Source organism: Pelophylax lessonae (genome assembly GCF_965119305.1).
Source record: "Pelophylax lessonae genome assembly, chromosome: 6".
Taxonomy (NCBI): Eukaryota; Metazoa; Chordata; class Amphibia; order Anura; family Ranidae; genus Pelophylax; species Pelophylax lessonae.
Genome location: NC_138773.1, coordinates 269,946,270 through 269,972,184, shown reverse-complemented (window position 1 = coordinate 269,972,184; position 25,915 = coordinate 269,946,270). Strand labels below are relative to the sequence as shown.

The 25,915-nt window shown below is 41.6% G+C and overlaps 1 protein-coding gene across 1 annotated transcript in view; it reads right to left on the bottom strand.

Annotated features, from left to right (window-relative positions):
* Positions 1–6,432: 6,432 nt before the first annotated feature.
* The window catches only part of CD302 (CD302 molecule), a 31,114-nt gene continuing 11,631 nt past the window's right edge, over positions 6,433–25,915 (bottom strand). Inside the window, exons 2-5 of the mRNA XM_082260093.1 lie at positions 21,965–22,072; positions 20,222–20,344; positions 15,400–15,580; positions 6,433–7,199 (exon numbers count right to left, since the gene is read on the bottom strand). Coding sequence (XP_082116219.1) covers positions 6,965–7,199; positions 15,400–15,580; positions 20,222–20,344; positions 21,965–22,072 — 647 coding nt within the window. The 3' untranslated portion in view covers positions 6,433–6,964. The remainder of the gene's footprint in view (positions 7,200–15,399; positions 15,581–20,221; positions 20,345–21,964; positions 22,073–25,915) is intronic.

Below are 25,915 nucleotides of genomic sequence, written 5' to 3'. Positions count from 1 at the left end.
TGGCGAACCTTGGCACCCCAGATGTTTTGGAACTACATTTCCCATGATGCTCATGCACTCTGCAGTGTAGTAGAGCATCATGGGAAATGTAGTTCCAAAACATCTGGGGTGCCAAGGTTTGCCATCACTGGCTAGTGGCTGACACACCACAGTGAAAGCTAAGTGTCAAGCTAAAGAAACTGCATGAATTAGCTGTGAAATGTCTGCAACATTACCAAACAAGTCCAGTTGAATGTGACTACTGCTAGTTATTGTTTAGTTTCTCACTCACTAAGGTACACATGAAGTCTTTACCTTTTGGGCTTTAATTGGAAGATTGGACATTGGGCAACAAACTTTAGGCCAGCCCAGAATTAACCTCTCCTAACATAAGCGTGCTGGGAAAAAAATGTGATCTCATTTATTTTTAATTATTAGGAGTTCTTCTCTGCTAGCACTGATCTCTTTGATGCAGCTATCTGGCACAACCATACCTCAGCATAGCTTTTAGGAGTGCTACGCTCGGATCTCCACTAACAAGAGGTGGCCTTCAGGCACTTGGTTCTGCGCAAGGCACTTTCTAGACGCATTTTTAATAGCAAGTTGGCAATGGAGCGCTTTTGAGGTCCAAAGTTGCTGTGATTCTCTCAGAGCTTAATACTAAAGAGAGGATGGCCAGCGCTACGGACTATAATATATGAAGAGAATGTGAATAGAAGGTGTGAGCTGCCACCAATCAACCCCTGAGTGCAAGGGTGAAAGTGAAAAAATAAAGTTTGACGATTGGTAGAGTCCAAACTGGCCACTAGGTGGCGTTTTCAATAATACGACCTGTACAGCGATCCACAGACAGTATAGTGATATGGAGGGGGTCTCTTCTCCGTTGCGGGGGAGCAGCTTTGAGCCGGTGATGATTGCCCTAGGTGCTCACACAGAGAGAAGGCCCCATAGTGAATGAACAATCCATACAGTAATGACAGAAAGCGCAGTACACTCACTCGTTACGAGGATCTGGATCAGAAAAAAAGACCTTTGGACTCTACTTAGCAGCATTTCTTCACCATTCAATCACATTATGTGTGGCACATATATCAGGCAATTGTAACCTGGTAATACACTTGTGGTTGTGGGAGAAAACTTTATTTTCACGCTAGTCACATTATTATATATACATCCTGTTATTTTCACATATCACTTTATTGGTTGTTGATTTGATTTTTGATAATTTGAATAAACACATTGTTACATATTAATTTCCTAAGGAGTTTTCACTCACAATAATTGGTGACACTGACATTTGTGGGTATTCAATTTCCTTTATTATTTCCATTCACGCCAGTTCGTGGCATTGTACTTTTTATATCACCTAAGGTAGCGCCAATACCAATCGTCACACTTTATTTTTTCTCTCTCAGAGCTTACCCTGTCTCTGAGGACTCACTGTGCAAGTGTGCCAAACAGGCTGGGCATGGATAGCAACTTCATTGCTGGGTGACTGTTCCCACTGTGGTTATTGTTGAAGAGTGCTGACACCACTCCACTGGGTAAAGTGTCACATGCTCACCCCCCCCTGTTTAGTTCTGAAGATGCATCTCCCCCACTGCTTCTTCTAGATCCCAAAGGACCATATGGAACTCTATTTGTTCCATCTCTACTGCCCACCTACATTGAATGTGGTCACCTCCAGCCATCTGATCCGCTCTTGCTACTAGATGTTGGGTTTTTGCAACTACCTTTAGCGTTGTCCTGTATGTTGCTTAATCACTGCACAGCTGCAACATTTCTAAATTTCTAGCCACCATGGGAATAGTTCTGCTGTAACAAGTGATAATTGTGGAGTCTGACCACAGAGGTCACAAGTGCATGCTACTGTGCTTTACCTTTCAGATTCTGTTTCTGATCTGACCAAGGCTTTTGCAATCTCTGAGCCATCATTGGGCTCTTGTCTGATTCTGAATTACTCTAGTCCTTACTGTTAATACTCCTAAAACAGAGGCTCTTTTTCTAGCTCCTATTACTGTGGTGAACAACTGTATAAAACTTAAGGATCGGCCAGTTACCTTTACAGGGCTGCCTCCCAGCCTTGGGTTCTATAGTATAGAGCGTCCAGGACTGTCACGTGGGACAAGTCTGAGGAGACTGGGTCTCAAATAAAAATCAATATATAACAGGCTTTATTTTTTATTTATTTTTTTTAAATCAAGTGAGGTTTTATAACCTGGATTACACCAGTGGTTGTGCCAAAATTCTTGATCTCAGCAGATTACTTCATGGTTAACTGGAAAGCACCACTGATAGAGCTAATGGCGCTTTTCCACTGCATGGAACCGTACCAGTTCGACACGCTTTTGTGCTTTTCCACTGCGGTACCGCATGGTATAGGGTCGGAACGGTTCGGTACGGTATAGGTTTGCTTTTCCACTGCATGGAACCGAACGGTACAGTACGGTACGGCTCTGAAAAAACAGTACCTACTCGATTGTGGTTCCAACAGGTACCAAACTGGTACCATATCCCACAATCCTTTGCATGCAGTCACTACTAGCCACTGATTGGTCAGAGAATCACACCCACCCCGTTGTTATCCCACCCACTTAACTTTAGTACTACTTTAGTGGAAAAGCAAACCTGTACCGTACCGTACCGAACCGTTCCGACACTATACCATGCGGTACCGCAGTGGAAAAGCAAACCGGGCCAAGCAGGGCCGAGTAGAGCCGAGCTGGTACTAGCCGGTACTTGCAGTGGAAAAGTGCCATAAATGTCCAAAAATTACTTGCCATGAGCTTACTTAGTGAGTTATCAGGGATTGGATCACATAATGGCTCTCAACCTGGAGAGTGTTCTGTGGCTAATGCCTCGTACACACGCAACGATTGTTGACCGTGAATTTTCAGCCAAAGTCCGATCGGCAGATTATTGGCTTGTTAGTATGATGGGTCCGACAGCCGACTGCGACTTTTCGGCTGAACAAAATCTGGTGTGCATGCTATAAAATTTTTGTTGGCCGTCAACAGAACGGCCGATTTTCCATCAGTCAGTACAGATTTCGGCAGACAAAAATCAGATGAGCAAGACTGGGCATGCTCAGAGAAGAAAAAACACACGGAAAGTAAACCAGCACATGACATCACTTCTGAAGTTGGTTGTTGTTGACCGAGAAAATTCATGTGCAGTCTAGAGCACATTTCAACCAACACAACAACACTGGACAAAAGACGGCCGATCGGTCGGCCAACAATTGTTGCGTGTGTACGAGGCATAACTCTCTAGATAGCATGTCAGGCAGAGCCCAGCAGGGTCAATTTCCAGGTTGTCTTCTTAGTCTTCATGCCAGCAGGGTCTGGCCTCCAAAGCAAAAAAACTACAGAGGACTCGTTAAACTGGATAGCTGTTGAAGTTCTTGATTGAAGTTAGAGAAATAAAAATATCCTCAGAGAAACAATGAAGGGAATTTAATAAAACTGTGCATGGCAACCAATCAGTTTTTATGTTTTCATTTTCAAAGCTTGACTGAACAAGCTGAGGTTAGGAAGCTGATTATTTGCTATGTACAGCTGCACCAGATTCAGTTTGCTCTAGTTTTAGAAAATCCCAATATATCTTGACTGAAAAGAAAAATTGAAGGGAAAACAAAATTTAGGGGGTTCCACAGCAGAGCTGAGGAAAAGTTGTCCAGACTCCCAGGAAACTAGCATAAACCTGATGCATGATGATTGGAGGCAGGGGTCATATGGAGATGCCTTAACATTCTTTGTTTTGCCAGTATATATACCACCTGTAGGGTATACATATTTTTATGCATCCTATTTTGAGAGTGGCAATTAACCTTCCTGTTGCATAAGGCCTGTTTCAAAATGGGTTTCAGCTTGTCTTAAGAGCAGTGTGAGCAGCAGGTTTTGATAAAGCATTTGCAGAGCCTTCAGCAAGCTTTGTTGAAGCTTTTAGAGTACTATTTAGCTTCAGTTTGTAAATGTTGAATACAGATCCTAAATGGGAGTGCTAGTTGCCACTTTAAACAAACTGCTAGCAGCACTTTTTAAAGCTTGTTGAAGACCTGCTGAAGCCTGCTAGCAACTTGCCTAAAGTGACAATCAACATTCCCATTGGGTTCTGTGTTCACATTTACAAACTGGAGTTGAATGGTACATCAAAAGTTTCAACACATTTTGCTGAAAGCTCTACAAATGCTTTGTCAAAGCGTTTCAAACTGCTTTTATACAAGCTGAATCCTATTGTGAAAATGGGGTGAGTCGGTGAGTGGGGCTAATAATCTCTATTTCAGTGGTCTCCAAACGGTGGCCCGAGGGCCAGATTTGGCCCTTTGCTTGCCCTTGAGGCACTATTCCACCCACTGACACTGATGGAGCATCATCTCCCTACTGACAACAAAATGAGGCACTTTTCTTTTCATTAATATCAACAAGGGGACACTATTCCTCCTATTAAATCCGATGATGGGGCACTGATGCTGGGGCATTTTCTACTCCCACTGGCCATAGTCAAGCCCTCCTAACCCCTTAAGGACTGTAAACTGGCCCTTTGCTTAAACAGTTTGGGGACCCCTGCTCTATTTGAACTACTTGCACATTTGGTATAGTGGCCATAAAGAACCTGATCATTACAATCACAGTAAATCTATAAATACAGCCTACATTTTAAAATGTGTTAACATTAATGAACATAATAAATTAAATTTGTTATAAAACAAAATAGCCTGATGTCTAACTTGCTTACTTTATTTGTAATAAAAATGAGTCTATGACGTTTTTGACATTTACATTGTGGGGTTGGGTCGATAAATGTACATCCAGAAATTCCTTTTGACAGAGGGATTCACTCATGTGAATGTGACCTACAAATTCTGCTTATTAAAATGCGCAGAACCAGATACTGAAATGCTGAACTTAAAAAAAAGTTAAAAACACATTATTATACAGGATTTATATGGCGCCAACAGTTTGTGAAACACTTACACTTTGTCTGGTATGAGGATATAAAACCCTGTAAGACATGACCCCTTACCGTGTTCTTATGAGCTTAACCACTTACCGCATACCGACGTAGGGCTACGTCGGTAAACTTTGCGGGCTTATACCGGGATGATGCCTCTAGCTAGAGGCATCATCCCGGTACCGTGGTTTGAAGCCGACGGTCGGCTTTCCGTCGGTAACGACCGATGCGGCTCGGGAGCCGCTCAATCGTTACCTGGGGGGGCGGGAGGGGACGTCCTCCCCCCTCCCGCCACCTTCCGTGGCTCCCGTCCCACCGGGAGCCCCAAGCACCCAGCCGGCACGTCCGCCGGCTGGATGGAGTCCCGATGAATGCCGGAAACAGCATCGATCGGGTCTCCGATGACGTAACCCGGAGGCGGCGTCCATGACGTCACTTCCGGGTTACTGTGCTGCAAAAGGCGGCAGATTTGAAAAACGGCTGTATGCAAAAATGCCGTTTTCAGCGTTTTGCATACAGGGAAGTGTAGTGGAGGGGTCTAGGGTCTTTTAGACCCTCGATTCTTCCATAAAGTGTACCTGTCACTACATATTGGTGTCACAAGGGATGTTTACATTGCTTGTGACAGCAATAAAAGTGATCAGATTTTTATTTTTTTTAAAAAACCTGTATTAAAGTAAAAAAAAAGAAAAAATAAACAGGAAAAAAAAAAAATTGCTTTTACCCATGATGAGATGTTTCTTGTGTGACATCTTGGTGATGAGACACCTTTATATAGGCCATCAGGTGAGACTGAGCCAGTTGATATTAATTTGCACTGACAAGGGGCAGGGTTACTTTATAATTACTGATAGATTTCAGCTGGTGTCTGGGCTTTTCATGTCTTTTTGCACCTCCCTTTCATCATTTGTTCAATACTTTTTCTCTGTGTCATTCCATGTTATTTATACATAACGTGGATTCTGAACTTGTTTTGGTTTCTTTGTATGTATAAATTGCTTGGGTTGCTACCGACGTGGTGAAAATTTCTTGTCAATAACACCTTTAGAAATATATTTACCTAGAAAAACCGTGACGTGTTCAATACTTCTTTTGCCAGCTGTATGTGTTCACCTCTATTGTGTGGAAAAAACTCATTACTCTGCCTATTCAGCCCAGGACTGTTGCTGTCTTTTTTTTTTTTTAGCTCTGATACTCTGGGCTCCAGTACATACCAAGGCAGATGATGTGCAGCCTTAGAGAATAGTGACCAGTCTCCATCTTTATTCTGGGGGTTTAACACAAGGCATATGGCAAGTGATTTAGGAATTGTGTGATAATTGTGAACTAAGGCCATAAATAATAATATAACTGCATTTAGTGATTTGGAAATCATTTTTGTGCCAACATGTCCATTTGTATCTATAGCTTACAGTTGTAGCAAAGTCATATTCTTCAGTTACCAATAAATGAAGGTGAATGGAAATTCTTTATAGTTTTTTTTATTTATTTGTATAGAGTAAGGTATTATTTCATAGTGTTGATTACTATCATTGTTAAATTGAGCATGTGCTTTGTCAATTCAAGGCAGAGTAATAGGTTCACTTGATAGGCTCCCTTAACACCCACACTACTGCTACTTACATTCCCCTTATCTCCCTTGCTGTCCCTTTTGCCCACTGGAGCCAAGTGAAATAGCTAATTATTCCAGGTATGTCCGGCATGTGACTCTTTCCTCTTCTTTCCATGACATAACATTATACTCTTGAATGGCCAATTGCAGGACCTGTGCTGCCATGTTGGGAAAGGTTCTTAGCCCTGTGTAAGTTCTGACTGGTCCGACTTGGCGCTTACACAGGACTACTTCACTTGGCTGTGGGAGTGAACAGGGCAGTGGGGGAGTGTGTGAATGAAAACAGGACTAGTGGAGGGTGGAATATACAATGAACCTGCAAAGTACTGGCTCATTTTAAGGTTGCCACATTTTACAGTTGAAGATACCGGTATGATGTGCAGTCTTGGGACTGTTGTTAACTTATTAATGGTCTCCAGTTCAGGCACTGTCCTCTCCTTCCATTGTGTCCACCAGTATATCATCATCACTATATGGAAGAACCTGTGCTGCTCCTGGTAGATGCCTTGATGGAAATCCAGAGAGTAACATTTTTCTCTTATGTAGAATGAATAACAGTAGTAGTAGTGATGGTACAATTACTGTAAATGCAATGACCAGGCTAATCATCAGCGCTTGCTGACCTGAAAGAGAATGTTTCACATTAAGATCATCACTTTGGGACCACAAAGGTAATGCTCCATATACAGAATAAGATTTAACATCTGTCAGCTTTGTTTAGCAAGCAGCCTTATAGTAAAAATAAAAAATCCATTAAAGTATATATAAACCCTCACTTTGTAAAACAAACCATTCAGTTTAAAAGAAATGACAAATAAACGCGCCTAAGAAATTATGACCAATAAAAATATGACCAATAAAAATATGCAAACGTGAGAAAAGAAAAGAATAATTGAGCTGCAAGTCGAACAACAGTGAGTTGTGAAAATGCAGGAATGTGGAGACTGCGCTCAAATTATTAGTGCATAGAGTTAAATGATTAAAAAATTCTTGTATAAATCAATTAAATCACTCTAAATAAATAAAAATAATGTCATTACTTTAGAATCTGATTATAAGCCAGTGAGTTGCCCCAAAATGTGCTTAAATCATAAAGTGACTGTGCTTACAACAATTATTGCAATGCATAAATTAGTCCTCAGTGATTTTGAAAAAGTGCTTAGTGCAATAATTATATACAGTACGTGAACAATCCTAAGTGATTTTGTAAAGTGCTTAGTGCTCAGTGATAAAACATATCCAAGTGCAAGATGAATGTGGGGAATCAGTCACCGAATCAGAATCGCTGATAACGTCAGACGTTTGCTGACGAAGCGCGTCGGGTCCCGTGCTATGCCCTACGTCACTTCCGGCTTTTTGGAACGCAAACCAGCATCGCCATTGCAGCTCCACGATCCGGCTGTTTACATGGAATTTTAATGTAAGTGACTACTATATTTAATAAAACACTACTTCTACATACTACACCATGAGTTTCCTCACTTTTCTTGCGACATTTTGAGACCACCACACCAACGAGATACAAAGTGGAATCCTCCACAGCCTCTCCCCATACAATGAATCAGACTCCCAGACAACATCCCCATCCCAGTGAGAGGACACAGTTCCTATTGAGGTATTCCAAGGAACACCGGGAGCCATATAAAGAGACCATTTACCCACATTAGACCTCAAGGGGTCGTCTGGTAAGTGGGCTGAACATTCGGTGACGGATTCCCCACATTCATCTTGCACTTGGATATGTTTTATCACTGAGCACCAAGCACTTTACAAAATCACTTAGGATTGTTCACGTACTGTATAAAATTATTGCACTAAGCACTTTTTCAAAATCACTGAGGACTAATTTATGCATTGCAATAATTGTTCTAAGCACAGTCACTTTATGATTTAAGCACCTTTTGGGGCAACTCACTGGCTTATAATCAGATTGTAAAGTAATGACATTATTTTGATTTATTTAGAGTGATTTAATTGATTTATATAAGAATTTTCAAGCATTTAACACTATGCATTAATAATTTGAGCGCAGTCTCCACATTCCTGCAGTTTAAAAGAAATGAAAGGCAAAACCTATTTGAGTATACATAAAAAAAAAAATTATAAATACCTTTTTGTATCATTTTTTTTAAGTGATCACATTCTCTGCTCTCAGCTGCACAAGGAGTTCAGCGAGCGAGAGTCGGAGGGGAAGCAGCAGCACACTGGTCTTCCCAGTGAATGGCTGAGCAGAGGGGGTGTGTCAGCACAAGTCTGACTATTGGAGGAGAGCAGGCTGAGTTCCCAGCATAGCTAGAGAACTGACCAAGCTGTGCTCTCATGTCATGCCTAGTGTGGTGAGTTTTTTCTATTTTATTAGGAAAGTAGAGGGACTGGCACGAGCACCAGGAATTTCACACAAATGAAGCAATACAAAATAGACATGATACCTTTTTCATACACATACATGGTACAGCAAGGCACATACCAGGAATATGAAATGTTAGGTTGACATATTCTTTAAAGCAGACCATATGAAAAACATAAGTTATTGTACCAATCCTGCCTCATTTTACCTTTCACAAAAAAACATTAAACAAGGTCAGAAATGTCATCTTCGGAAAACAGGGCTCTAGGTTCCGTCCATTGATTTGTGAAAGCATTAGCCAAGTAGTATCAACCAAAGAGATCACCTTGAAGACAAGCCTTTCATTGATTGGCACTAATCCCCCAATTTGGCAGACACCATTTGCTCAATGCTATAACAATAGTCACGTGCCCAACAAGCTGGAGAAAGTCCAGAGTCTCAAGCTGGCCGTAGATGGATCGAAATTCCTGCTGAAGTGGCTGATTTTTGATCCATCTATAGGCAGGCTGGTTGTACTGAAGTCGAATGACTTCAGTACAACCAGCCTGCTGTTTTTTTTTCATGCAATCACTGCTGGCGTCTACAGCTGCCAGCAGTGATCAATGTTTTCTGAGGGCTGGGAAACCTCCCACTGTCAGAATAGCAACAGGAGGGGTTCCCCTATCAACACTGAATGTGTTGATGGGAGAATCAAGCAATTTTTTTTTTTTCCATCAACCCCTGGTCATCTCCGCTGGGAGAAGACAGTAATTATTACTAGCAGCCGCTATCGATACTCTCAAGTAAACCCAGCAGGCTGGTTGTACCAAAGTTGATCAATTCATCAACTTGGTACATTCAGCCTGCCCATACATAGTTCAAACTTTGGCCGGTTTAACAGGAAACAGCTGAGATTTGAACCGTCTATGGCTGGGCTAAGCAGTTCATTCCATTCCTATCAAATCAGGCCAGTACTTACATTCCAGTGCCTTTAAAAAGGTATTCATACCCCATACAATTTTCCACATTTTGTCATGTTACAACCAAAAACGTAAATGGGGGTTTTATGTGATAGAGCAACACTAAGTGGCACATAATTGTGAAGTGAAAGGAAAATGATAAATGGTTTTCAAATTTTTTTTTACAGATAAATATCTAAAAAGTGTGGCATGCATTTAGATTTAGCCTCCTTTACTCTGATACCCCTAATAAAAATCTAGTGGGACCAATTGCCTTCAGAAGTCACCTAATTAGTAAATAGAGTCCACCTGTGTGTAATTTAATCTCAGTATAAATACAGCTGTTCTGTGAAGCCCTCAGAGGTTTGTAAGAGAACCTTAGTGAACAAACAGCATCATGAAGCTCAAGGAACACACCAGACAGGTCAGGTATAAAGTTGTGGAGAAGTTTAAAGAAGTGTTATGTTAAAAAAATAAATAAAATACCCCAAGCTTTGAAAATCTCACAGAGCACTGTTCAATCCATCATCCAGTGGCAGCTGTCCGATAGGGGGCGCAGGGGCAGGGGCCGCCCCCCCCCCCCCCAAAAAAAAAGAAAAAAAAAAAAAGATTAAAAAAAAAATAAAAAAAAAACGGACTCATTGGTGGCTATGGGGTGGGGGTGGGGGGTGGGGTTTTCCACCCGGCAGAGGCGCCGATTGGCTGCCTTCTGGGGGGTCACCAGGGCACAGAGCACTGCGCTACGGCACTTCCCCTTTTGTGATGTCCTGGATCATGATTGGTCCAGACTCCAGCCTGGACCAATCATGATTCAGGACATCCCTGCTGACCTCGTTGGGGGCGGTGCCGGTGCGTGCATCAGTCACTCATCGTCACCGCCCGGTCACCTTCCCGCTGCCGCAGAAGAGGAGTTTAGAGGAGGGGAGAAGCCGCTGCCAGGAGCTGAGCCGCCGCAGAAGAGGACGGAGTCTCGAGGAGGGGAGAAGCCGCCGCCGGGAGCCGAGCCTCCACCAGGTAAGTGCATTGGTCTCAGGGGAACCCACACTGCATTGAAGGGAGCACGCACGCTGGTCTCTGCAATGATTGGGGACAATGCTGTGGCGCTCTGCAGTGATTGGGGACAATGCTGTGGTGCTCTGCAGTGATTGGGGACAATGCTGTGGCGCTCTGCAATGATTGGGGACAATGCTGTGGCGCTCTGCAATGATTGGGGACAATGCTGTGGCGCTCTGCATTGATTGGGGACAATGCTGTGGCGCTCTGCATTGAAAAGGGCACGCACGCAGAACTCTGCATTAATGGGGGCACGGCACAATGTTCATTGCATTGAAGGGGGCACAGCACAGTGTTCATTGCATTGAAGGGGGCACAGCACAGTGTTCATTGCATTGAAGGGGGCACTGCACAGTGTTTATTGCATTGAAGGGGGAACAGCACAGTGTTTATTGCATTGAAGGGGGCACAGCACAGTGATTATTGCATTGAAGGGGGCACAGCACAGTGATTATTGCATTGAAGGATGCACAGCACAGCGATTATTGCATTGAAGGGGGCACAGCACAGTGTTCATTGCATTGAAGGGGGCACGCACGCTGATCTCTGCATTGAAGGGGGCACGCACGCTGATCTCTGCATTGAAGGGGGCACGTACGCTGGTCTCTGCATTGAAAGGGGGCACGCACGCTGGTCTCTGCATTGAAAGGGGGCACGTACGCTGGTCTCTGCATTGAAAGGGGGCACGTACGCTGGTCTCTGCATTGAAAGGGGGCACGTACGCTGGTCACTGCATTGAAAGGGGGCACGCACGCTGGTCTCTGCATTGAAAGGGGGCATGTACGCTGGTCTATGCATTGAAAGGGGGCACGTACGCTGGTCACTGCATTGAAAGGGGGCATGTACGCTGGTCTCTGCATTGAAAGGGGGCATATACCATCTCCTGTACCATGACCTGTGTCATGCCTATACCATATCTGTGCCATGCCTTTACCATCACCTGTGCCATGACCTGTGCCATACCTATACCATCTCCTGTACCATGACCTCAAAGTCACGCAATTTGTTACTGTGTTTTTTGACGCGAAGCAATACCTATTACATTTTTCTTTTTGCTCCCCCCAAAAATTTTGAGTACCAGCCGCAACTGCCATCATCTGAAAATGATAAGAGTACGGCACAACTAAAAAACCTACCAAGACATGGCCATCCACCTAAACTGACAAACTGGGCAAGGAGATCATTAATCAGAGAAGCAGCCAAGAGGCCCATGGTAACTCTGGAGGAGCTGCAGAGATCCACAGCTCAGGTGGGAGAATCTGTCCACAGGACAACTATTAGTCGTGCACTCCACAAATCTGGCCTTTATGGAAGAGAGGCAAGAAGAAAGTCATTGTTGAGAGAAAGCCATAAGAAGTCTTGTTTGCAGTTTGCGAGAAGCCATGTGGGGGACACAGCAAACATGTGGAAGAAGGTTCTCTGGTCATATGAGACCAAAATTGAACTTTTTGGCCACGAAGCAAAATGCTATGTGTGGCGGAAAACTAACACTGGACATTGCCCTCAACACACCATTCCCAACGTGAAACGTGGTGGTGGCAGCATCATGTTGTGGGGATGCTTTTCCTCAGTAGGGACAGGGAAGCTGTTCAGAGTTGATGGGAAGATGGTTGGAGCCCAATACAGGGCAATCTTAGAAGAAACCCTGTTAGAGTCTGCAAAAGACTTGAGACTGGGGCGGAGGTTCACCTTCCAGCAGGACAACAACCCTAAACAAACAGCCAGAGCTACACTGGAATGGTTTAGTTCAAAGCATAAGAATTGGTTAGAATGGCCCAGTCAAAGTCCAGACCTAAATCCAATTGAGAATCTGTGGCAAGACTTGAAAATTGTTGTTCACAGATGCTCTCCATCCAATCTTGACAGAGTTTGAGCTATTTTGCTAAGAAGAATGGGCAAAAATGTCTCTCTCTAGATGTGCAAAGCTGGTAGAGACATCCCCAAAAAGACTTGTAGCTGTAATTGCAGCGAAAGGTGGTTCTACAAATTATTGACTCAGGAGGGCTGAATACAAATGCACGCCACACTTTTCACAGATTTATTTGTAAACAATTGTGAAAACCATTTATCATTTTCCTTCCACTTCACAATTATGTGCCACTTTGTGCTGATCTATCACATAAAATCCCAATAAAATACATTTACTTTTTTGATTGTAACATGACAAAATGTGGAAAATTTCAAGGAGTATGAATACTTTTTCAAGGCGCTGTACATAGTTGATGGTAGATGGAAAGAAGTACACAGGAGTGTAAAAACATGTAATACATTGCCGCTTTCCTGTCATGCCTTCAGCCTATAAGAAAAAAATAATATCCTTTGGACTTGTAATACCAACATTGTCCACAAGATGCCACTCTAGCAAAAGACTACTGATGGACAGTATTCTATGGTATTACACATTTCCTGTTGTATCACTGGTAACTAGCTCCACCTCCTACTGCAAGTTCTTTTTTACATTCTCCATTAGAACACAACACATGGGAGTCAGCTAAGCCTGCACCAAGTTTCTGAGGAAATCCTTATCCTGAGGCAGCATTGCTGATATGCTTAAAGATTGTTAACTGTGTATTCAATGGACATTTGTTTATGTTCATGTACTTATTATATGTTCATTTATCTGTTTACTTCTAGTTTCACCGCGTGTACATCCTATTCTTATATGACCACCATCGGTTCGTTGTAATAAAGACCCGAAGTTACAGACAGTCTGGTTATTTTAGGATTTAAGGTTTAAGCTGTATGTTTAGCTACATGCACTCCAGGAGCTAACGAGTAGCGAGAACAGAACATTTCCAGTCCTTAGATGTTTTGGCTGGATTTGCTTCCTTTAAAACATATTTTCCCTCTATTTTAATTCGATATTCCTGGCCATGTAAGTGAATAGGGCCAGTAATGTCATGGTTGTTAAGGACTGAGCAGTGCTTGCACCCGTTGGTGTTCTTAACAACCATTGACAGAGGGAAGCTGTCCTGTATAAAAGTGATAGTAATACTGCTACTATTCATGACATTCGGCTCCCGCCGAACAGGTAAATGTTGGGGGGTTTGGGCCAAACCCTAAACTCACCCATAATTTTTAGTAATTTCAGTTGCTGTGTTTCCACCCAGGATTATCTTTGGGATGCCCTAAAATCTATTACACATTAGCTGAGTAGTGTGCAAAGAACCAGTGAACCCACTTCAATAACCAACTTCATATACTTACCCTTTTTTTTATTGTTCTCTTGAGGACCTGAAATAAAAATAGTTAAATTAATGATTTTATTTATGGCAAATTGGCCATTAGGCTGGATTATACATTCTAATTTTGTTGGTAAAATATGTAGGCTCACTTGATAAAGCAAAGTAGTAAGCTGGTAAGCAATATTAAAGCTGAACTCCAGGCAAACAGCTAAATAAGAACATATAACACATGTAACATATACTATATTCATTTTTTTTTTTATACTTCTTGTTGCACACTTTCAGGTCCCCAGCCCACACTGTAAGCTTACTAATGGGATAATCTCTCTGTCACTTAGCTTTTTTGTTCTATCAGCACGCTCCTTGCACACTGCCGTGCACCTTATTGGCACCTTTTGTTGCTTTTGTCTCCCCCACTTTGAGGTCTGTTGAACAGACTGAACAGTAGACTTCAAGAGGCTGATACAAGGTCATATTCAGATATTTGCACTTCTTGCATTGAACAATACATTTATTGATGTATTCATGATTACAGAGTTGTATTTTTTGGTCTTTATATCTGCATTGAGTGCATCTTTCAAGATATACAGGGTAGGTACCTAAGTAGCTTATAGATGGCACATTATTGACCCTCATGACCCTACACAGTGAATCATACTTTTCCAATTTTCTGAAGTTGCACCGGGTAGTGGTTGTGGATCATTTTCATACTGGACATAGAGGAGGGGCCAGGAGTGCTGTTGGGGATCCTAAAAGAGGAGGTTTGCAGCCATTCTGTGCAATTCCATTGCACAGAGCAGGTAATTATAGATATGTTTGTTTTATTTTTACCTTTACAAACACTTTAATTTGGACTCTTAGAAGTGGAGTGGTGCTTTTATTCCCTACCCCTTCTTCGGGTTTGCATTTCAGTCTGTGTCTCCATGATTAAGCCCAAAGGCTGAAACGCGTTGGAGGTGTGGCCAGAGGTGGATGGCTTAGCAATGTGAGTGGTCATTGATCTGCTTGCTAAAATAAAAAATAAAAAAGTGTGCAGCCCAGTTCCTACAGTTTGAGTTCCGTCTGTATCCTTGTGACATATTTCCTCCATTTCCTGACTGGAAACCATGGTTAGCAGGACAGGAAGGGAGGAAAATCTCTCTGACAGAGCCACGGATAGCAGGAATAACTAGATGCAGATGTTCCACTCTCTCCACCCTATCCAAAGCTATAGAAACATTTTAGATTTAGCTTGAGATATGTTTTAACATTTGTGGCACAATCTCTTTAAATACATTTGGTCACTTAGCTGTATAATAATCTTTCAGATGGATATGGTCAGAATCTTTGTACATACGCAGTGCTGTTTTACACAATGTTGCTGATTCTGTAAATCGGTCGCACTCAGTGAAGTCCCACTCTCCTGTCAGTGTGTTCATTTTCACGCACGTGTTTAAGTTTTCATCTGTGATCCTCTCCTGTCTCCAATTTGTGAATGTTACTGGCGACTTGTCAAACCATTTCAAAATGTCATCTGTCAATGAGATATTGGATATTTTTACACCATGCATTTCACAAATGGGAAAAGTGTGTTTAACCACTTACGCTCCCGCTCGGTCACGTACCCCCCCCCCCGGCGCATGTGACCGGTGGACCCGATGTCCGCCGGTCACTCGGCGATCGTCGGGTGCAGAGGGAGAAAGGCAGGCGGCTGATGTAAACAAGCCGCCTGTCATTCTCCCCTGTGTAGGAATAGTGATCATACGGTTCTACTATGTAGGACCGTTGATCACTGTTCCTACACCTCAAGCCACAGCCAATCACAGTTAGAATCACGCCCCTAGGGACACACTTAACCCCTCCCTCTCAAAAAAAAGTTAACCCCTTCACTGCCAGTGTAATTTTACAGTAACAGTGCATATATATAGCACTGATTACTGTAGTAATGTCACTGGTAACCCCAAAAGTGTCAAAAATGTCAGTCAAGGGTCCGATCTGTCCGCCGCAATGTCGCAGTACCGCAAAAAAAATCGCAGATCGCCGCCATTACGCGTTAAAAAAAACAACAACAAAAATGACAAAAATCTTTCCCTTTGTTAGTAAACGCGATAACTTTTGCACAAACCAATCAAAATATGCTTTTTGCAATTTTTTTTACAAAACATATGTAGCATAAAACAAATTGGCCGAAAATGTTAAAAAAATTTAGATTTTTACTTTTTTTTGGGGGGGAAATTCATAAAAAAAATGTGAAAAATATTGTTATTTTTGCAAAATTGACGCTCTTTTTTTGTTTATAGCGCATGATCAAAAAAAAAATCGCACAGGTGATCAAATACCACCAAAAGAAAGCTCTGTTTGTGGAAAAAAAAGGACGTCAAATTCGTTTAGGTACAGCATCGCACGACCGCGCAATTGTCCGTTAAAGTCACGCAGTGCCGAATCGCAAAATAGGCCCTGGTCAAGAAGGGGGTAAAATCTTCCGGGGCTTAAGTGGTTAAGTAACTAGACAGTGATAACATCTTTAGGAAATGTGTGGAATCAAAAAATGAACTTTTAATGCCATGCAGGAAGTGTGGTAATCCTGCCACAAAGGGTCCTGGGAAGGCACATCCTGTAATGGGGTGATAGGAGTCTCTCCCTGTTTCTCATTTGTGATCCTGCCTTGTCTTACACTCTTCCATTGAACCTATTTGCTGGATTAGTTCAGATTTGAAGGTTTAAAGTGACACCAACCCAAAAAAGAAAAAAGTGCTTGTTTGTGTCTATTCTTCGTAGAACACCATGCCTGATATCATCAAGAGTGGAAAAGAATCCGCGCTTAGGAAAATATCGAAGGGAGGGGGTAGAAAGCGATTGACTGCAGCCCACTTCAGAATATAACCCACTAGAGATTATATTAGATATATAGAGGAAAAAGGAGAAGTGCTTGGCGCTGCCAATATATGCGTTTAGAAGTGTGGAAGGTAGAAGCTAGTATAGACAACACAGATGTCACAAATATTATAACTATTATGCACGTTTGAAAAAATGAATATTGAATAAATAAGTGAGGTTTTAAATGAGGTAAAAACAGGAATAAAGTGTAAGAGCATAAAACCTAAAGCCCAATATTTAAATGTATAAAAGTAAATAGGTATGCAAAAAAGAAGGTGACATATACATCCACAATATACTCTAGTAAAAGATATATATATATATAGTGCCCTTCAAGTGAGGGTGAAGTGGTGGTGTTAAAACAATAAATAAATATATAAATTCAAAAATGGTATTATAGTGCAGTGGCTATTAGGTGATATGTAACACAGGTGTATAAGTGATAATAAAAAGGTAGAGTAGAAAAAATTAATATATATAAATAATTTTACAGTGACTTGAGTGACCATAAAGTGACATGTGCAAAAAAGGAAAAGAAACCTCAATCCCAAGCCTGGGAAGAGAGAGTGCCCAATATGGTTCCCCAAAAATGACAATGGGGTGGGCCACAGATGGAGGAAAATAAATCCAAAAAATTAATAATAAAAAATGCTGAAAAAAAATAATTATATAAAATGGTGGCTAAGTGATTGATACACAGAATATCTCAAAATCAATAGTGTGCTAGTGAAAAAATGCGCAAAGAAAGTGGTCAAAAATGCATAAGAAAAAACATCCACTGAGTCCTTAAGAAGCGCATAGAGGTATATCAGTCCAAAATAGTGATGAGGTGCCAAAATCACAGGTGCGACCGGTTGGATGATTCTTAGAGTGAAGACTATGGTGCTCCCCTATTCAGTGGGTCCGGTGCTCCCCTTTCTAGTAAATACCGAGCTTACCGATGATATCATATTCTCTTATGAAAATCCCTCCCTGTCTGGATCCTGTCTTCAGGTGACTCCACCTCCTTACCGGGAACCATGTAGTTACTCTTAGACACGTGTCATTCATTTTGTTACAAATCGAAATTCGGACAAAATTTTCATTATTTGGAGATTTGGATGTATCTAAATTTCTGAATCACAATAGTAACAAATTTCAATAAATTTGAATCAAATTATAACAAAATGAATTATCTGAATGTGAAATGTATACAATTCAGTAACGTATAAAATGAAACAAGATGATGATTGCTACTTATGCTGCTTTACAGAGAAGAAAAGAATAATTAAAAAAAAAAAAAAAAAAAAAAAGAATAGAATAGAATAGAAAAGTATAGAATAGAACAGAATCGAAAATAGTATTATTTTCTAGGTAAGTGTGTGAAAATTCCGCGCTAGTAAATGATATTCAACTTATAAATCAAAAAACAAGCTGCAGCACATAGGAATCATAGAAAAACTCCCATACGGTATCAAATAGTAATATGTGCTGTGCTAAACAAAAAAACTTTTTTTAAAAGTGAAATAGATATCATAAATCGTGACATTAGTGCAAAAAGAACATTATAAATGAATAAATGCAATTGCAACAATCAAAATATATGTGAATATATAGTGAAAAATAAAAAATACATAAAAGCATATAAAGTGTCCAATATGTGTATAACAAAAGAGTCCATGCAATGAAGAATGGAAAAAATATAGGACGGTGTCAAAACAAAATCCTCAATATTATTGTGAGATATAATGGATAAAAGATTCAAGGAGCCACAAGTCCCAGTAAGTAGTGTGGTTGTTACATCCACAAGAAACCGTTGAAGACGAAAAACACCAGTGTGCAGGTCACCACAGAATATAAATGGATTGGCTGCTTACCAGATCACCCAAGTATTATTTTCTAGTATCGACTAGTATAGAATAGAATAAAACAGAATAGAATAAATTAGAAAATAAAAGAGTAGAATATAACAAATAGAATAGAAAATAATAGAATAGAACAAATAAAGCCATCTTCTGAATTTTTAATTTTGAAATTTTAATTTTAAATTGATTTGAAAATAACAAAATATATAAATTGAATCCGAATATGTGAAACCAATTCCGAAAATGAACCATTCTAACTTAACGAATATGATGTAACAAAATTAAGAATTTAATAAACGAATCCGAAATGAACGAAACACATTTTTCCATCATGCATATTGCTAGTTACTCTTGTGTGTACACTCCCGCCTGTCTACATGGACAAGCATCTTTACGTCTATTGAATCCCATAGCTTTGGCGGGAAGCCACTCCTGAGCTCCTCTCTCCAGCTACTGATTACCAGCAGCTGGATCCTGTGCTGTTCCTGTGTACTGTATATTTGAATGGCACAGATTTTGTTCTACTGCCGTAACATTCACGGAATACGACACCAGACATCCCAACCTGCAGAAACTAATTTCAGGGAGGTGGCAACCTCATTTTAGGGAGGTGGCACTCCACGCCCTCAGTGCTGGTGGCTACTGCTGGCTGGTACTGCGGGCCGGTACTGCTGTGGGTACTGCTGGCTTGTCCTATGCTGGCTGGTACTGCTTTGGCTATTGCTGGCTGGTACTGCTGGTGGGAAATGCTGGCTGGTACTGTTGTGGGTAGTACTCAATGCTGGCTGGTACTGTTGTGAGTAGTACTCACTGCTGGCGGGAAATGCTGGCTCGAGACACAGGACAGCAAAGGAGCGAGAGTGTGAGGAGCAGTGCCGCATGTTGCCGATGCTTCCTCTCTTGGTCAGTCCTGACATTCTGAGTCACAGGTGAAGTTGATATCAAATGCACTCCGCCTGTGAGGAGACTGAGTCTCCTATCAGGATTTGATATCACTCCGCCTGTGACTCAGACTGTCAGGACGGAGCCGAAACTATACAGGAAGCATCGGCTCCGTCCTGACAGCTCAGTTGACAGCCAGGATATCGCGTGGCACTTGCGGGTGTCAGGGAGCCGCAGGCCGCATGCAGGTGACTCCCACACCTCGCAGGAGACTTGGGATGTCTGCGACACTGAAGACCTGGAGTCGGAGGTGGTGAGTAGGCAAGAAATGTACTTTGCTTGGACATACATTTTAGGAAATAAATGTCCCGGGTAATGTTGCACTGCTTGATATTACAAAGTACAATAAATAAAGCCGAGGGTTTAAAACCACCCTAACTGTAAAATGTCATACGATTTTACAACTGTAAGACTACCTTACACTATCCTGAGCATATTTGTTAGAGTTTGCTGCTCTTTTCTGGGAGGTATGGAGCTTCTGATCAAATAACAGGAATACCTTCTTTACGTACCATCAGCATCATAAGACATGCCCAACAAAATCTCCTTGGGTCCCTTCCATTTCGTCTGGAACATCTTCAGTAAGAACGCATTTTCCTCCTGGCTTTGAACGCTTATAATATCAGCATCAATGTCTAAAAATATATTTAACAAAGCAGCAATTATACCAAGACCAACATTAAATGTACAGATTAAAGCTTAGAGTATATTTAAAACTTTAAAACTCAAACTTTTTATTTCTAGTCTTATTAGTTAAAATCCATTTTAGTTTTTCTTTTTCTGTGTTCCACTCTGGAAATTTCCATTCACTTCCTGTCCAGGAGACTTAAAATGAAACAAAGGGGGGATATGATGTAGAAATACATAAGTGGTCCATATAGTGAATTTGGTGTAGAGTTTATTCACTTTTAGGTCATTACAGAGGACAAGGGGGCACTTTTTACATTAAAACATCCACATAAAGAAAGGTTTCTTCACAGAAAGAGCTGTGAAAATGTGGAATAGACTCCCTCAAGAGCTGGTTCTGGTCAGCTCAGTAGATTGATTTTTAAAAGGCCTGGATGCATTCCTAAATGCACATAATATAACTGAATAATAATATTTAGAGGTATTAACACCAGGGGGAGTTGAGCCAGGAAATATCTGATTGCTTTTCGGGAGATCAGGAAGGAATCTTTTTCCCCCACTGGAGCAAATTGGATCATGCTTTATTAGGGGCAGGGCCTTCTTTAACACAGGGCAAAAGGGGCAGCTGCCCTGGGCCCAGTCATTGTTGTGGGACCCAAAGCAGTTGCCCCTTGAGCCCACACGCGTCCGCAAATAGTTGATAAGTGGATATGGGGGGGGGGGGGGCAAGAAAATGTTTTCCCAGGGTCCTAACAATATCAAAAGATGGCCCTGATTGGGGGAGGGGTTGCCCTCCTCTGGACCAACTGTAGGTTTGGTTTGTGTGTATGGTGGTTTTCAATATCTTTTTGTTTAAACTAGATGGACTAGTGTCTTTTTTTAACCACACTTACTATGTAACTATGAAGCAACCTGACATCAGTAAGTCCTGGTTCACACTGGTGCAATGCGGGAAACTTTGCGATTCAGTGCTGGTTCCCACACTATACTAGAATCGCACAGTGGTTCACACTGAGATCTGCAAACTGCTGGGGGTGTCAAGTAAAGGTAATGACATTTTACTTTTATTATAATTATTATTATTATATTCTGGACAATTGGGAAAGGGGCGTATATATGGGTTACAGAAATACCCAATTGCCAGAAGCCAAGTCCAAAAATGTTTATTTCGCAAATTTTGTTACAAGATCTGTCCCTGGAAACCAGTTTGTATATAGGAGCTGTTTGCCTAATTTAAAAACACGGCACATTGCAAAGTCTACATCGCCTGCAGTAGAACTATCCTGGAGGTCTGGTGCCATTTGTCCATCCCTGTAGCTGATGCAAGACACCGCTGAAGGACCTAAAGGTAATATAATACCTGCCCTAGAGGGCTTTGCCTTAGGGTAAAATCTCACCTACCCCTTGATTTGAGAGGCTTTGATAGCAAGGTATGGCTTAATTTTAATTTAACAGCTTTTCATAAATATTTTTTGTCTGAAGCATGGGACATTTTAATCCTTGCACTGGTAAAAACCAGGAGGGATGGTGGGCCTGAGATCATACAAATCATACATTTTCTGCTTTTTCCATCACAATGCTATAAATCAACATTTATTCCCAGAGGCAACATACATTTTTTTTAATACCTTTGCAAAGCTGATGGGCTAGATCCAGACCAAGTGAATTTTTTTGTGAAACATAAATAAACGTATAACAGCTGCTGTTGAACTGGACCCACATCGGAACTGGACACCCTGTGTAATGGCAGAAGAGAGCACAACCTTAGGACATGTACAGTATATCAAAGTGTTCTTGCTAGGAACTGGAGCTACATACCCCCCAGTACCAGGAATATTACATCCTTCCCTGCAAGTCTCACTTCAGTTGATGGATGTAAAGAAATAATTTCAATAAGAACAAGTCAATACATAAAGCCCAACATGGCTCATATCCAAAAACTGAAGAGAAGAGAATCCCCACTGCCCATTGAAACTAGACAGATATTTGTGGAAGGCTGCAAAGGCTGGGGCCTAAGGTCCCAATTGTCAAGCGGGTGGCAGGCTTCATCTTGTTTCATAATATTTGTGACACCAGCCTCACTGTGACTTGAAGCCAAAATCAAAAATGTAATATATTGTAGCTTACCAATCCTTAGATGTGGTGGCTGCATTCTTTTTCCTTTTTAGCCCCCCCCCCCCTCTGCCCTCTGTTTTCACCTGGTTATTTGGCCAGTAACACACCTCCTATAATAGATTGCCCACACTCTGGATGAAGGAGCACAGGGGAAACTTTGGATGCAAAATAAACAACTGTATAGCCCTGAGCTTCTGGAGAAATGTATCAATGGCTAAAGCTGCTAGGCAACTATATGAGTGTTATATGTACTAGCAGATTTAAATTAGGTATTGACCGATTATCGGCAAGGCCGATATTGACTTTTTCCGATATATCTGTATCAGCCCCAGAACTGGCCGATATTCCAAATATTGCTCATGTAAGGGTAAAATTATGTCACATAACATAATTCCCTTTACAAATGTTATTGAATATGCCACTCACATATGTACAAATTAAAGATATAAGCAATGAAGTGATGTGATGACATCACTTCCGGGTACTAGCACCAGATTCAAAAAAATGACAGCATTCAAAACAGCCAAACTTGGCGTTTTGAATGCTTTTAAGTGCAGAGGAGGGGTTTGGGGTCTTTTAGACCCCCAGATCCCTCCACAAGAGTACCTGTCAAGTGATAAAACATTAATTGTGATCATTGTAAATACCCCTGCCAGTGTTGAATGGTTTGTCTCATTACTGCATCTGCAGAGCTTGTTCTTTTGAAAAACAACAGACTTACTGGCCAGATCTCCAGATGAAAACAGAAGAAAGAAAGCTTAAAAAAGAAAACGAATGCAGCCATCACATCTATGATTTAAGATGCAATATAATAAATGTGTGCTTTTGGGTTTAACACCACTTTGAAATTCTTGCGTGACTAAGCATCACACTGCTGGTCCTTAGGGCTCTTTCACGCGGTCCGCCTCCGTAGGCGGATCCGTGCTGCTCAGCAGGGATCGATCCGCCAATCCCCGCTGAGCCGGCGGATGACAGCTCCGTCTCCGCTTGCAGTGCGGAGAGGGAGGTGTCACAGCCCCTGCTGCCCTCTATGGGGGATCAGATGAGAGCGGACCGCCTGTCCGCTCTCATCCGATTCGATCCCTGAACGGATGGAAAAATAGTGTTTCCATCCGTCCGGATTTCACGGACAGGATCGGATACGGATGGCAGCGGAGATGTCTCCGCTGACATCCGCTGCCCCATAGAGCTGCATGGAGGATCCGATCAGATCCACCTAAAAAACTGACAGGCGGATCTGATCGGATCGCTCATGTGAAAGGGCCCTTAGAGTCCAAAGTAAAAGTCCTTTAATTAATAAATAGAATTTATATTTATATATATTTATAATAACTAGGATGAAATAGAGAAACCAGGAAACACATTTTGTGGATAGATGAAGACCCTTTTTATCTGTGTAAGGAACAGACAGATGCTTCTTCCTTTGAATACCGAGCAGACATTTACTCCATCTTTTTAGAGAACTCGGAGTGCAGCTTTTTATGCATATTGCAGAATCTTAAGTCCTCATGATGCGGGCCTTCTCTTAACACCAGAAGTACATTGTATTGCACAGACAGTATGAATACAGAGCAAACATTTACTTTATCTTCTTAGAGAGCACCAAATTCACAATTTCAGAGATATGCAGTACCTTAGGCTCTGATGAAGAGGGTCTTCTTCTAATCCCCAAAAAACATTGGCTGTTTTGTTCCATGCCATCTTGTTTATGAATTAAAGGACTTTTACTTAGGTGTAGTGTTATGGCACTATCATTACTTTCATCACTTATTTTATAATTTTACTGTTAAATAAGCCTTCAAAGATACAATAAGGACAGTTATTTAGGTATACAGTATTTAGTATACAGTGGGGAAAATGATGATTTGATCCCTTGCAGATTTTGCAAGTTTGCCCACCTATAAAGAAATGAAGGGTCTATCATTTTTATCATATGTGTATTTTAAATGACAGAGACAGAATATCAACCAAAAATGCAGAAAAAACACATGATACAAATGCTATAAATTACGTTGCAGTTCAGTGAGTGAAATAAGTATTTGATCCCCGAAGCAAAACATGACTTAGTACTTGGTGGAGAAACCCTTGTTGGCAAGCACAGAGGCAAGACATTTCTTGTAGTTGGTGACCAGGATTGCACACATCTCAGGAGGGATTTTGGTCCACTCTTCTTTGCAGATCTTCTCTAAATCCTTAAGGTTTTTCTTGGCTGTCTCTTGCCAACTTGACGTTTCAGCTCCCTCCATACATTTTCTATAGGATTAAGGTCTGGCTAGGCCACTCCAGAACCTTATTGTGCTTCTTCTTGAGCCTCTACTTACTGTGGTGGTATGTTTTGGTTCATTGACATGCTGAAAGACCAAGCCACCACCCATTTTCAGTGTTCTGAGGGAAGAAGGTTCTCATCCAAGATTTTACAGTACATGGCCCCATCCATTGGCCCTTTAATGCGGCAAAGTCAGTGTGACGAGACCCTTGCTCGCTCGCTTCCCCTCTCCCGACACTCCTCTGTTTCTAGTGAGTCAGCTTGCAGATCGCAACGTCTGATGGTCCGGTCAACCAAGTCTCCGAGATCCGAACTACAGCTATGTGCCGTTCGGAATCCATTAGAACAAACACCAAGCAGGCTGTATGTAAGTTCAAACAGGAAGACACGTGTTGACGAAACCGGTCGGAGGAGGAGCCTGCAGTTCGTCGTGCTGAGGCCAGCAAGGAGACACGGCGGCCATTTTATTGGTTGGAAACAAAGGTTCTGAGAGTATAGCTCCGAGACATGCTGTGATTTCTTTATGCAAAGGTGAGTTGCCACTCTGCTTTTACTGAATAAACCTGTGAACGTACTTCACTATTGGAGTTGTCCCTCTTTTCCTTATGTTCACTTGTTCCGGTCGGAGCTGCTGAGGGAACACTGGGAATCGATACATGTCGATCTGGGCACTGATTTGATCACACAGGCTGTCTTTGATCCTTATAATGGGGGTCATTGCAATTTGGTAAGAGGCCATTTATTATCTTGGTGGCGGTTCCTGCACTCGGGGCTTTTTCCAAGTTTGAAGTGGTGGACAGTTTCCCTTCTTTATTGGAGCACTCTCTGATGAACTTTTGTTTACTGCACTTTTGTATTTGATCCATTTGAACATTTGTATGGACTGTGGATTCAATTGTGTTAGCGCTGCACCAATCCCATTCTATATTGCTATTTAGATCTGGTATTTCTGATTCTAGATCAGGTGCTGGCTGCTTTCATATGGTCTGTTGACTTTTTATTCATGTATGTTTTTATCTTTACATTATAGCGCAGCAATATCCCCATTTTTACAAACAGGAAGACGTTTATTGGAAGTACACAATACACTTTTATACAGAATTTGGAACATCCTGCCCCCAACAACTGCTTCCCCATTGGTCAATTGCAAAGTACATGCCGTTCTCCTTCAGGTCCTCCTTAGCCATGCAAATGAGAA